The sequence below is a fragment of the Zootoca vivipara genome, chromosome 2, assembly GCF_963506605.1.
Source record: "Zootoca vivipara chromosome 2, rZooViv1.1, whole genome shotgun sequence".
Taxonomy (NCBI): Eukaryota; Metazoa; Chordata; class Lepidosauria; order Squamata; family Lacertidae; genus Zootoca; species Zootoca vivipara.
The window spans coordinates 73,218,297-73,233,093 of NC_083277.1; the positions used below are offsets into that span (position 1 = coordinate 73,218,297).

General features: G+C 41.2%; 1 protein-coding gene across 7 annotated transcripts in view; it reads right to left on the minus strand.

The window, feature by feature from the left end:
* Positions 1-3,841: 3,841 nt before the first annotated feature.
* JAKMIP2 (janus kinase and microtubule interacting protein 2) overlaps positions 3,842-14,797 on the minus strand; it is a 37,628-nt gene continuing 26,672 nt past the window's right edge. For 3 of the 7 annotated variants that reach the window (XM_060270978.1, XM_035108012.2, XM_060270974.1), the window contains 8 exons: positions 13,875-13,973; positions 12,900-12,953; positions 12,209-12,274; positions 10,414-10,482; positions 10,154-10,231; positions 9,322-9,525; positions 8,469-8,534; positions 6,823-6,895 (listed from right to left, as the gene is read on the minus strand). In XM_060270978.1, the coding sequence (XP_060126961.1) occupies positions 6,845-6,895; positions 8,469-8,534; positions 9,322-9,525; positions 10,154-10,231; positions 10,414-10,482; positions 12,209-12,274; positions 12,900-12,953; positions 13,875-13,973 (687 nt within the window). In that variant the 3' untranslated portion in view covers positions 6,823-6,844. Of the gene's footprint in view, positions 4,540-6,614; positions 6,649-6,822; positions 6,896-8,468; positions 8,535-9,321; positions 9,526-10,153; positions 10,232-10,413; positions 10,483-12,145; positions 12,275-12,738; positions 12,741-12,895; positions 12,954-13,874; positions 13,974-14,797 lie in introns of those variants that run through there. The other 4 variants (XM_060270977.1, XM_060270976.1, XM_060270973.1 and 1 more) reach the window with 3 other exon arrangements.

Consider the following 14,797-nt stretch of genomic DNA (forward strand, 5'->3'; position numbering starts at 1 on the left):
TCCTGCCAGATGCTGAGGAGGCTATTACCACATTCTGCACCCCATCAGAAAGCTGGAGAAGCAGGAAGTGGTAAGGACCCCCCCCCCCGTTCTTAGCTGTGTAACATTGCCAAGTAGTCACAGGTTCACAATGATAAAATATCACTCCACTAAGTGGACCACTATATTTCACCCATATGAAGTTTGTAATTTGTCAGGTCTAGAATTTTCTCCACAAAAGCCTAGGAAATTCATTTATAAAGTGAAGATGATATTGAATATCTTGAGTGGTAGAGTCTCCAGTAACATAAAAATAAGGGACTTCTGGGCTTGTCCGCATCTGAGCATTATTTAGTTGTTAATGGATTTCCCCCACATCTAAATTAGACTGAAGTAACTGCCACCCACCCACATTTGAATTTGAATATGAAGAGCAATGTTGGTCTTTGCCTGTTCACACCAGTAGGTGTTCCATTTTGCATTTGTTCCTGCCTTCTGATTTGTTGATTCTAATATGTCAGTTGAATACTGACAAGGCATTCATGTAGATAGCTAGGATGCACCTTGTTTTTTTTGTTTTTTAAAAAAAATCCCAGCCCAGGAAACGTGCAAAAGTAGAGTTAGGCAACTGTAAATTCTCTGCTCATGCTGCTGAAGTTTTCTGAGGGAACAAAAAAATAATATAACATAAGGCTATGCTTCTCCATTGAGGGAATGGGGAATAAATGAAAGCAATTGTAATTTCTCAGCACTATTTTCAGATTGCTGTGCAGTATCTGTTGTAGGTATTTTAATGTGTTTTGCTTGTGCAGTTTTATGGTTTTGTGCAAATGTGAAGGATCAAAAGATAGATAGAAAGAAAGAAAGAAAGATGATAGACAGATAATAGATAGATAGATGAAAGATTGATATGGCTTCCTCCTCCATTCAGGGGCATGCCAGAAATAGCAGAGCACAGCAGAAAAAGAAATGAATGTTTTGAAGAAGCATGGAAATGAGAGTAGTAGATAGTGATGGATGATCCACTCAAAGACACTGGAACAAAATAGTCTGCACCCTGAGTGGAGTGCTTTGGAGCCTGATTTCCCACAATTTATTGGATTATCCCCATTTTTGATAAACTGGGAATTTTCTGGGGGAAAGCGTTGAGATTAGTGTTGAGATTAGTCACGTGGACTATGTAAATTAAACAGGAATGGCAAAAGCTGCAAAAAACACAGTGTGGACATGCCCTGCAACACATACTGCATCTTGTAAGGTTTCATGTAAATTGCAGCACAAATAAGCTGATTTACCATTCTGGTATTCCAAAGAGCAAAGGAAATGGCTTCAAAGAAAATCACAGCGCTGTTCTGCAGGGAAGCTTTAGGTGCCTTTTCATAGACTTAACCTGACTTGACAGAATCCATCCATGCTGCGGTAAGACAAAGCAAGCTCTTTTCCAATATTTAGGTCAGGGCATTTTTAGGATATGTGGAATGGTGAAGACAATGCAAGAATTTGGGGACCGAATTCAGATTTAACGTTGGGAAGTAAACTCTATCCTGGCTTCTCACAAGATGCTAAGTGACAAATGAGTGTGACGCATAGAAAAGTAACGACAGCAAGCAGGGCTTTGTTTCCAAACTGAGATGTCACAAACTTTGCTCAGCAAAGTACCTCAACCATTCAGTGCCAATCTGCACTCATCATATTGCAAAAGGGACATAATATAATGAACAAGATGCAGAAAATGGATAGAGCTTCTATTACTTTAAGTGACAGAAGACAGCAAGCTGTTACTTACTGACAGTATCTGAAGAAGTATGCATGCACACGAAAGCTCATACCAATGAAAAAGTTAGTTGGTCTCTAAGTTGCTACTGGAAGGAATTTTTTTTTTTAAATTTAGTATCTCTGAAGGACCAATTTCTTACCACTACTAATTGTACTGAGTGCTATTCCTTTGTGGTGGAGGAAAGTGACACCTATGGAAACTTTGTATCATTTTATAATTGTAATCAGAACTGTACGTAAGTTTTAGTTTAGCAATAAAGCATGTTAGAATTTAACATTCAATGCATCTGTTTTCTGACAAGCTGTTACAAGGGATCACAGACACATCTGAGAAACAGAGCTTGTGAGCCTTTGGCTGGGAGAAAATGCACACACAAACTTTGCTTTGCAATGGGGTCTGAATAAAAGTCAAATCCAGTAGAATTAAAATGGATCCTCTTGAATTTGCATGTTTTTATAGTCTCCAGTCCCCTAAACCACCATCAAGTTAAAGCCAACCTTGGTAGACGGCACAATAAAAATGAAAGATCCAGGGCTTGCCAATATGATAAAAAACATGGATCCAAGGCATAAATCCTCATTATTTGTAGTAATAACAAAACCACCAAGAAGTCACAAAACACACCCAAGGTCACAGAGGTGACCTATGACATGACTAGTGGTTTTGATGGGATCCATGCCTCACATCCACGTTTTGCACCATGGCAGTAATTGAAAGTGCAAGATCTGTGGTTCTAAATACTTCCTCTTTCATTTTTATGTGCTTTTCCAGGGAGGTGGGAGGTCACCACCTCATAAGGAGGATCTTAAAACCTTATTGGGCAACAAGGGAAGTCACATGGGTAATCCTAGCCACATAGCTTCATGCTTTCAAGGTGTTGCTGCGGCAAACTCTATGTGATATAAGACGAACATTGCGGTGTGGATCCACTGTAGGAGAGAATGTTGTTCATCCCTTCATTACTGATTTTCTTGATTGTATGAATGCCTGATAGGAAGTACTGTGCCTTTACAAGGCACTAACAGGAGGACAGTTCTGAGCAGGTAGGGGTGATAAATGTGCATGAATGTTAGACATGATGGCATGGCAATGAACCAATGGGTGCTCTTGCAGCATTCCAGCATTTAAAAAACGAGAGACTTTGCTTTATGTCTGTATTAAGCCCCCGTTTTGAATGCTAAGCAATGCATAGCATAATCTTATGTTGGCCACTGTTATTAGGAGCAAACAACAACCAAGCAAATTCTATGCTTGCCGTATTTATATTTCTAAATGTATTTAAATTTTGCAGGTGCACAGGTGGAAGATAAGTCCTTGCTTTTTATCCCATCTCTATAAGGGAGAAGAGGCATAAGGTGGTAAAATGGAAGAGAAGGTCAGTGCAGGCTTCTGAGAACAGAGCTGAGGTTCTCCGCACACCATATAACAAACCAGGGTCTACTGCTGCCTTCAGCACAGGGATGACATCTGCCCTCAATGCACATTGCCAGTCACCAGAACTTCTCCAAACACAAACCAAGGATTCTAAGCAGGAATTTCCACAAGCAGATACTACATCCAACAAGAAACCTTGCAAAATCAAGAGTTATTTGTCACCTGGAAGATAAATGCTGCATTAAAAGGCAGGCCTTGATGATGAACGCAAGACTAACCTCAACAGCAAGATATGCACTGGTCATGTATAGGTGAGATAAGAAAGGGTACATCCTAGGTTTCATCGTTTTGGTTCATGCAGCCAACTGGGAAAACACAACATGACAGGGGAAAACAAATTGTTTAGGAGGATTTCACTTGTACAAGTGAGCGGAGGCAGAAACTCTTCGGAAGCTGAGGTTTGATTAGCAGGCATTTGCTTCCTCTCTGACACAGCTATTTCTTTGCCGGAGGACCTTTCCGCCCCATTCCAGTGGCCGAAGATACATTAAACGGTTAGCGAAATGAGTGTTGTGTCCTTGTCAAGTTCTTCACTTGATGTAACAGCCACCCTCCCTTTGCGGAAGGACCCCGATGACAAATAAGGCTACAGCATTGTTAGGAATCCTCAAGAGCGCTGTCAGGCATTCTCACTAGATGGATCACCCATGCTATACTGCAGGCAGCAGTAGATTAACATTCCAACCACGTCTATCCCATTGTCAGTTTCAACCCATTATGAAACAAAAACAGAGAACGTTTCCCCCCTTTTGTTCACATTGCAGCTGTCATTGTTCCTGAGTTTAAAATCAGAGAGAGAGAGAGAGAGAGAGAGAAAGAGTCCCTGTATTAAGAAAGCCAGACTTTCCACATCACCTGTTTTATTGTCACTGTCCCCTTAAGAGTCCTGGATACGTTTCTTCTGCTCTGTCCCATTTATTATCAATGACTTTCATGGGAAGTTGGTGTCCGTGTTTAAAATAACCCCCCTGCACAGCAGGGATAGATTGTTCATAGTAACTTTGGTTCCTTGCCTGGCATACCTTTACTCAATCGGCTGGATGTGGTTTGCTTGCTGATTCTTCACCATAAAAAATAAAATAAAAATCCTAGTGATATATGCTGATGGCATATTTGTCTCCCTCCTTATAGAATGTTATTAAGTGCAGCATATCTTGTAGCTTTAGACAGGGAACTGTCAAGTAACAAATCTTGAAGTAATGGCTTAAAACTACATGGTGGATGTGGTCTCTCGGTGACAGAGTGTTGCTTTGTTTTGCAATAGTTGTAAACAGTGTTCTCTTCTTCATGTGTTTGGAAGCATCTGCCCTTTGAGGACTTTTCTTTATAGCCAATCGCTCTAGAAAGCAAGAGAAAAGCATGTCTGGTAAAAGGGGACCATTCAAATGATCTTCCTAATTAAAGAGCAGTACTGTACCTGCTTCCAGTCTCTCTGCTCTCTCCTCTCCTTCCATCTCCTCCCTCTTCTAAGCATCTCTGGACCATTTCATGGCTCTAAGGCAGCCAACCTAGCAGTTCTAAAGCACATCAAAGTGCAAGTAGATAAATAGGTACCGCTCTGGCGGGAAGGTAAACGGTGTTTCCGTGCACTGCTCTAGTTCGCCAGAAGCAGCTTTATCATGCTGGCCACATGACCCAGAAGCTGTCTGCGGACAAACACTGGCTCCCTTGGCCAGTAAAGCGAGATGAGCGCCGCAACCCCAGAGAAGTCTGCGACTGGACTTAATGGTCATGGGTCCCTTTACCTTTACCTTTAAGGCAGTGATGGGCAAACCTGGCCCTCCAGCTGTTTTGGGACTACAACTCCCACCATCCCTAGCCAACAGGACCAGTGGTCAGGGATGATGGGAATTGTACTCCCCAAAAAGCCGGAGGGCCGAGTTTGGCTAACACTGCTCTAAGGTACTGCCCAGCTAGGCCCTTTCTTGCCCAGCTGGCAGCAATCATGGCTGCACCTGATTGTGGTGCTGGTTGGTAAGCAAACAGCACCCACGTGTGATGTCATCACAGTGCGCAATGACACTTGTGACCTTCCTGGCTCGTCTCCCACACCAGTTTGGAGAGAGTGGAGCATAGTGGCGAGTGCTGGCAGCTTGCTACAACCTATACAAATCAAAGTAAAATAGCAACTGTTAATAAGGAGACTTGAAAAAGCAACCAAAATATGTTTCTCATATTTTAAGTCATCCCTACAAAATAAGCCATGGCAGGATTTTCCTGAGTTGAAGAAATATAAGACATACCCCAAAAATAAGCCGTAGTGGTGGGAGCAGGTCTGGATGGCGCCATGGAAGAGGAAGATGCCTGTAAGCGCCCGGAATCGGCTGCTGCTGCCCCTCCAAAATGTCCAGCAGCATGCACCGCGCCAAGCGCTGACCCGGCGGCGGGACGCAGCAAGAGCCGCAGCGCGCGCAGCGTGGAGCCCCGACCCGGCGGGACCCAGCAGCGTGCCCTGCTGAAGCGCCGACAACGCGCGCAGCAGCCGCCAGTTCCGGGCGCCGAGCCGCGACAGGAAGAGGAGGGACGCAGCGGGACGCAGCTACAACGACAAAAAACACCCGGCCGAGCCTTCATTGGCCGCCGCGGCTGCCACTCGCTGGTCCCTCCTCTTCCTGTCGCGCGCGCTGCAGGTCCCGCCGTTCCCGCTGCTGGGTTGGCGCTTGGCGCTGGCGCTGCGGGACGCAGCAAGAGCCGCAGCGCGCGCTGCTCCGAGCCGGGATCCAGCAAGAGCCTCAGCGCGCGCCGCGTGAAGCCCCGACCCGGCGGGACCCAGCAGCGTGCCCTGCTGAAGCGCCGACAACGCGCCCAGCAGCGCAGCAGCAGCCAGTTCCAGGCGCCGGACAGGGGAGGTACCATACTGTAATTTTTTTAAAAAATAATAAGACACCCCCCGAAAATAAGCCATAGGCTTATTTTCTTGAGAAAAAAAGATTATAAGACATGACTTATAATATGAGAAACATGGTATGTGTCTTCCTTTATATTTATTTAGAAGAGACCAGGCTTTAAATTTAGAATTTTGGGGTATTTTTTTCTACTTCGATATTGTCTTCAAAGACAGTTCAGTCTATGTGAGTAGCTATTAGTTTATTATACTCTAAAGACATAAAGAGAAGTCAAACCATGAAATCTTTTGTTGTTGTTGTTATTGTTGTTCTGCATCTTAAGCTAGTCACTCCAAATGATGACTTATGGTTCAGACTCTATATTACGAAAAGCTGGTGCTATGGAAAATAATGAGGGAAGGGTTGCTGGACAGAGGACAAAGGTTAGAACCAACCAATAATATATTCTGGACAAAGGCAACATTCCACATTTCCTTAGGGTCACCAGACATTACAGCAACCATCTAATGTAAAGTCTGAGTGCAATAAATGTGTTTACGAACACACACAACAGAAAGGTCCACTCAGGGAGCTGAGATTGGCTGCAACTTCCTGTGGAAAACTCAAGTTGGCCTCTGCATAATGTATGAAATGGCCCTGTGTAGAAGATCTGAAACACACTTGATTGATCATGTTTCTGGATCAACATCGGTTTAGATATTCAGTTGTGCTGCTTTGGATAAGAACCTAGAAAGAGGTATGCGTGTGGCTTAGTATTTTAAGGGAAAACAAAGAAAGAAGTCTTACCTTTCAAGAGGCACATTTGACATCAAGGCCAAAGAATAAAGGCAAGAGAGAAGAACAAGAACAGAAAAAGAAACTGCAGAGGAAGAAGAAAAGAACACATTATATTTCGGGGTTATAATATTTATTTTCACTATGATGTATGTGATAAGGATCTAACTCCATTAGACATGTGATTACAATGATTATACTTCCAGTAAACCCTTTCTCTTGGAAGTGATACATCACTTTTAGACTATAGGGTTGCATCCATTTTGTTAACATTTGACTGGCACAAATAATTATTAAAGGCTTCGTTCTTAGTAGCTTGGCAAATTTCCATGGAAATCAGCCTGTTAGGCTGACTTTGAATAGCTGGGGATTTATGATCTGATGAAGAGGCATGATCTCAGATGCACATGTAGGAATCAAAATTCATGTCACTGAAAGGACCCAATTTGTGGGCACAAGAATGGGTGCTGCTGTGCAATTTGTATTTCCTTGGGTGCACTGGAGCTCCCATGTCTTGAACACAACACAGGATTAGAGTGCAAGACTGGACAGCCTGTATAAATCTGTAGTAGCAAAATGATAGAATGATATATTTTGGTCATCCAAAAATATTAAATAGGGAAAGCCTTTGTATTATGAATGTCAACTACTCATGCTTAACCAAGATGGAAAATCTTTTGGGTTTATTCTTTTCCCTGAAACGCTTTTCAGCATGATGGCATAAGTGGATTAGTGCCAATATTTTGCTTTGATTTTCACACAGAGATTAAAGGCTGAATGGCTTCTTCAGTTAAAATCCATTTGCTGCTGTGAAGTGCACTACCAGCTGTCTGATTCATTAACAGGAAGAAAAAAATCCGATGAAGGGGGTAGACTGACTTAAAACCAAAAACTGCTCTTGATCAGCCATTACACAAATATGGGCAAATCTGCAAGTCTGAATCACAACTAATATCTCAGGCCAGTGTTTCTTTCCCTTTGTAAATTTTAAAATAGGATAGCAGTAAATAGACACTAGAGCTGAGCTGAAAGTTATTTAAAGAACTTTTTTTTTCACTCATACTGGAGTGTTGGAAGGTATCCTTCCATTGACCTCTATCACTTTTCTCCAGTGTTGGAGTGATTATGTGCGTGTTGCTGCAAAGCACAATGATTCTTCAAAGTTCTTTCCTACCTAGAAGATGCCAAAGTCAGGGTTTTTTTTGTTCCTGCCCTCATTCTGATGGCGTCAGCCTGAAGCCAAATCAGAGTAAGGGCAGATACAGAAAGTTTCCAGCCCTTATGTCTTAGGTGGGGAGGAAGCAAAATAGCATCCAGTAACAATAGGGAGCAAGAACAATTCTTGCTGGGTAGTGGGGAATTCTTTACTCCTGTTCACATGTCCATTTCAAATATCCACAATGAGTCATGGGGGCACTGAAGTGAAGGAGGGAGTATTCTGGCTCAGCTCTAACAGAAACAGCTGGTTTCCAATGGAAAGGCACAGGTTTACAGAAAAGCCTCTGCAAAATTTCATGGCGTACAATCTGTAGAGTGAAAAATGCAAAGCAGCAGAACAATTAATAAACACAAATGAGACTTAATAAACCTGAAAAGAACACATAAAATATTAAACCACCTAGGCTTCTACACATTTTTTTAAAATGTAAATAACCAACCTTTTCTTCTAAATCCTTGATCTGTCTCTTCTGGATGTCAGTTTTATCTTCTAAATCTCTGATCCTCTAGAAATAAAATGCACACATAAAAAGAGAAAGAAACTTTAGGTTTGCTGAATTTTGATAGAGAAAATATCATTTAAGATTTCTAAATTAAGAACTTGTATTGACGGTGAGCAGTTAATGTGCACTTTACTTATAGTGCAATCTGATACCTGTCTACCCAGAAATAAGTTCTATTGAGTTAAATGGAGCTTGCTTCCAGGTAAGGGAATATACGATCACAGACTCAAAACGTCAAAAATAAGTTTGGGTTTCCTTAATTTCTGAAAGTGAGTAAAGCATGTACTTATTTACCACTCGGAGCTCCTCCGGACAACCAGTTTATTGAACTTTTATCCTAATTTGCTTGTGGTATGTTTATTTTGTAAATCATTTGTTCATTTCCCACTTTTCAATACATTACTTTCCTAACTGCAAAAAAATCCATTTCTTTTTTTAAGTGGATCTGTTAAACTAGGGTGACAGAGTGCTTTTATTCTTTAATTGTGTGAACCTAAATTTCCTGGTATGATTCCATCCTGTGAAATACCGCCAGTCTGGAGTTGCCTTATGTGATGCAAAATCCACAGGTCTACCTTATTTGTTGCTGATGTTTTACAGGTCAAATGCATTGACCATGAAACAGTGGGTAACAATGCAAATGTTTGCACACAAAAGCTCATACCAAAATAAAAACTTAGTTGGTCTTTAAGGTGCTGCTGGAAGGAATTTTTTTATTTTGTTTCGACTACGTCAGACCAACACGGCTACCTACCTGTAACTAGTATTTCTTCTGTCATCTGAATCTCACCTGATGTGCCTGCTGAAGCAACTCCATTCTCTCCTGCAAGATCTGGCAATCATATTCTCTGCTTTTTCTCAGCATCTGCCGTCTTAATTTTTCGACAGCGGTCCTAAGTTCCTCCTGCTGCTTCTCACTGAGCAGTTCTCCAAACTTGATCACTGTTTCTTGCTGCAAAGCGTTGTACAAAGTGGCTTCAAGCTCCTGGATTCTCTAAGCAATGGAAGAGGAAAAGGTGTTTAGGGGATATATAACCTCACACTAAACACGCCCGAGTTTTCTATTTATGCATATATTTTAAAACTATTATGTAGAAGAGCAAGGTGCCTAGACTGGAGGGGTCAAAATGAAAATGGAAAGTTTGTGATAGTTTTATGTCTCATTCTCTCTCTCTCTCTCTCTGTAGTGTATTAATTAGTCTCTAGAATTTGGTAAATGATGACAATTCTACATGAAGGTCTAAAATCATCTACCTGCCTACTCACTTAGATGTACTGTAGTGAATGCTTACAATCACATTTAGATTTTCCCATTCACTTCAACAGCAGATGTAACCCTGCACACAGAGAACAATATGCACCCTTTTCTGCCATTATGCCCATGGAACCTCCATGTAGGCAATGGAGCTTTCGCATATGCAAGATACCCATAGCTCAGGCTGATTTTTTTTCCTCCCACCCCCACAACAGGGAACATGTTCTACCTTCTAAAACCCCAAACACAGAGAAACAATTCCAACTGCTGACTTGAGAATGTACCCCCAAATACATTGGAGGTGCATGTAATCAGTGTTCTGAGATCTATGTTCTGGTGTTCATTCCTGCTCTTGCTTTCAACTTACCATATAGGCCTGGTCAAGAGCTTGTTTCCTGTAGTCCAGTTCTTCCTCTAGATAACCCTTTATTTTACAGAACTGCTCCTACAATGAAGGATGATTTTGGAAACAAACAAACAAACCCACAAATTAATTATTCAAGAAACTGTAGCAAAAGACATATTTGACACTCAGAATAATTCAGGATATATATAATAAAATGTATGGTGTATGGGACAAAGATTGCAACAATTTCAAGAAGGTCTAATATATGGTCTCCCCCCTACCATGTCACTCTCCAGCTCCATCATCTTCTGGTGCAGAGCTGCCTCAGCCCCTTCAATCTGCTGTATCCACTAGAAAAAGGAGCAAGGTCAAAAAGTTATTTGCATCTTTTTTTCATTACTCTTGTCAAAACAAGAAACAAAGGAAAGAGGAGCCTTCTTTTTTATTATTAAAGATTTTCTTGATTTACAAAAATATGTGCAATGTCTCTCGTAACGGCTTTCTCTTTCAGCAACTGTAAAGGCAGTTAATGGCATTCTAACAGATAACAGCACTGATGTTACTGACCTGTAATTCTATGCATTTGTTATCTATTAATCTTGACATTTCTATCCTATTTCCTTCCTCCCAAAGAAGCCCAGGGCAGCAAACAACAAAGCAGCAAACCATCACAATGAAATAATAGAATAAAACAGAACATTTAGAATGTTGGGTTTATGTGGTTTATATACCGGGTTGTGGCTCAACCTGTAACCTGTAAGGATATAAGTTTTCACAACGTGGATAAATAAATATCTTACTTCAGTTGTTTGCCATTAATTTGTCTAAAGTGTATGTGCGTGTGCTTAAGGTTTTTTAAAAAGAAACCCCTGATCACAGGGGTTACTATTCACATCTCAAGCACTGAAAACGTGGCCTAGGGTAACAGTGGGGAACCTCTATGGGCCTCCTGATGTTGCTAGACTCCACCTCCCATTAGCCCAGACCATTGGCCATGTTGGCTGAGGTTGATGGGAGCTGGAGTCCAGCAGTATGTAGAAGTCTACAAGTTACCCAACCCTGTCCAAGAGCCAAGTCCAGGCAAGTTCTGTTTCTTAACCACTTGTGCAAATCCCTCCAATTCCATTCTTGTGGATATTTCCATCTTCCCAAACATAAGTCCTGTATGTTTGAGATATTTCCCCCTGGATAATCTATTTTTGCTGTTGCTCATCTTTTCCCATTCAAAGGGCTGAGTGCTTCTGCTCATGCTCAGAGCTCCTCAGTTTATCATTTACAGCACAGGCAGAATCAGTGCCAGGAAGCCGTGGCACAGCGGTAGAGCATCTGCTTTGTGTGCAGGTGGTCCCAGGTTCAATCCCTGTCAGGTAGGATTGGGAGAAAACCATGTCTGAAAAATGATGGAGGGCTGCTACCAGTCAAATGTAGACAATACTGAGCTAGATGGATCAATGGTCTCAGTACCGGTATATGGCTACTTCCTATGTACCCAATTGCGGACCTGCTCTCCATTTAAAGGGCAGTCTGTGTTAATGTGAATCAGTGTGTGCATCATTCTGGGTAGTAACCTCATCATTTCAAGGACAGACTCTGCTAGCTAAAGTGCACATTGCTCATTAATCTGTTGTTATTCACAGAGTAGGAGCTTTCAGGCCAAGCAAATTGTCATTTATCTGAACAATGAGATGCTGGTTTTTACTCTTAACTGTAATGAACTCATACTGGAACTAGAATGTTAAAGTGAGCAGTGCCTTGGGCAATTGAAAGGTAGTAAATGGTCACAAAATAAAATGATTTGGCTTATATCCAAGAACCAAGCCAACCTGAACAACAGGATTGATGAATGAAATTATTTAAAAAACAAACAAGCAGGAGCAAACTGATGTTTCCTTTTGTGGCAAATGCACCTGAATCATATTTTACTCTTATCCATTCTTTCCTATGAGAAGACCACATACTATTTGACAGACAGATAATATTTCAGTCCCCCACCCTCATTCTGTGCTACATCACTTTCCAATTCATATTCCAATTAAATTCATGTACACTTAAAGACACCAAATGCCCCAAAAGTACCTTTTCTGCCAGGGACAACACGGTGCTAGCTTGAATTATAGCCACTTGCTCTTCATTTCTTAAATTCTGTAAATTTCAAAAGGCAAAAGATCAAACTGAGAAAAGCAACAGTTGTTTGCTAAATAGGTACTATCTCTCTCTCTCTCTCTGAGGAAGAGAATTCCGTTTCAGTTTCTCCTATAATCCAATACATCTTAGTTTCTTAGTATTCCCATGCCCTTAATGGACCTTTCCCATTCACTTAAGTGGAGGAAGCAGTTGTGTGTACAGGTAATGTGATGCACTGTGCAAAATCACATTCTCTCTTCAAATGAATGGGGAAACATGCCTGCATGGACATTACATTCTGCGGTGAGCGCAGAACTCTGTATCAGAGACAAACCCTTTCTTATCCACAAAAGGCCAGTCTTTGTAACTGACAGAAATATCTCCAAAATGCACAATTGGGCAATACCTTTCTTGAAAACCAAACATCTCAGACAAAGTTTTCTTCCCTGTTTATCTATTTTCTTTGTTTTTTTAAAAAAAACACCTTAATAAAAACTACGTAATTTGAAAAAAGAGATTACGAACACAGTTCTATTGCTTTCCTCTTTGATAAAAACAGGTTGCTACATTACTCTGCAGCCTTGTAAGTTTCCTTTGTGGTGCTGTACATAATATGAACCTGTCAGGTATGCATATCACTTACCCCATTGTCGCCCAAGATGTCTAACTGTTTTATAAGATCTGGAATGCTAACATCCTATTAAAAAAATAACACTTATTAAGAACAGAAGGATCAAGGCTTTTCACAGTCAGTAATATCAGATTTGTGATAAGAACCTCTCTTCCTATTGCTGGACAGGGCGAAAATAACTCTACTTAACAACTGAGCCCTAAAACATGCATAGACTGAAAGGGTGAAGTGAATGTAGAGTTGTGTGAAGGCAGCAGAACTATTGAAGGGGTGGAACCAAGCAGATTTGATTTGCATGAGAAGGTCAGGACACAGCTACAAAAGCACCAAAACTGGAGGAGGAGAGGCCTCATAAGGCTCTAGCAATCTCCAGCATGAAGAAATGTGGTCTTTTGCAAAAACCCTCTATCTTCTTCAATTTAACCTGGGTTCAGCCCACCATACCATGGTAGAACTTTTTTAGGGGAGCCAAATTTGCTGAGCTTCTTTTTGGGGGGGGGGGGAGCCAGTGATCTACCACAGACATCCAGTGATCTACCAGTAGATCACGATCTACCTGTTGGACATGCCTGATATATAGAATATATTATATAATCAACACAACTAGAGTGCTTAAAATCATATCCAGCTCTACTGTCTAACACACTTCATTCATGAAAGTGAAATTCAAGTGTTCAGGGAACTTTGGGAAGAGCTCATCAGGGTCGGGCCCACTGATCCTGTGCCCAACTTCTTTGAACTCAAAAGTCATGTGTCTTTGCAGGTACATGGACTAATACACTGGATAATGGAGGGTCATGGATTAAATGTACAGACTCTATGCAAATGAGATCCTTGAATGTGCTTAAATTGGGATCACCATAATCCTAACTCCGCTCCTATCTTCATGTGTTTGTTTGTACCTAGACGAACAATTTAACAACTGAAATGAGTTCCAAAAAGAAAGACATGATGTTTCCTTTTTTAAGTGAATCCATTCTAACGTACCTTGACACCTTCTTTCATGCAGTAGATCTGCAGAGCACTTACACCATCGGAGAATGGGTGGATTTGTAGATTAAATGGTGGAGACCTTCTTTCTCTTTCCTTCAAGTAAAATGTAAGAATTATGTAAGAATTAGAAGAGTTATGTACATTGAGCAGGTGAAAACTTTGCTTTTTTTACCCTGTTCAAGCAATTTGTTCTTCATCCTTTAAAATGAAGTGACAAATATACAGCTGAGCTATAGTGTTTATGTCTGATATATGCTGTAGGTTTGTTTGTTTTAATGTATGTTTGTAAGCTGCTTTGAGTTTTTGTAAGACAAGCAACCAGTAGGTTCAATAATAAACAACAGAGAATTTTTTTGAGTGAGCAGTATATAAATCTACTAAATTAAAAAAAAAGCATGAGAATGTTAATTTGAAATGAAATATATGGGTTACCAAATGCCAGTAAGAATGTTCTCAAAAACATGCACTGACTTTATTTATCTATTCTTACAGTATTTAAATTCATTTGGTTTTCCCAGTAGTGATGTATGGAAGAGTGAGCTGGACCATAAAGAAGGGTGATCGCTTTTGAATTATGGTGCTGGAGGAGACTCTTGAGAGTCCCATGGACTGCAAGAAGATCAAACCTATCCATTCTTAAGGAAATCAGCCCTGAGTGCTCCCTGGAAGGACAGATCGTGAAGCTGAGGCTCCAATACTTTGGCCACCTCATGAGAAGAGAAGACTCCCTGGAAAAGACCCTGATGCTGGGAAAGATTGAGGGCACAAGGAGAAGGGGACGACAGAGGACAAGACGATTGGACAATGTTCTCAAAGCTACCAACATGAGTTTGACCAAGCTACGGGAGGCAGTGGAAGACAGGAGTGCCTGGCGTGCTATGGTCCACGTGGTCACGAAGAGTCGGACACGACTAAAT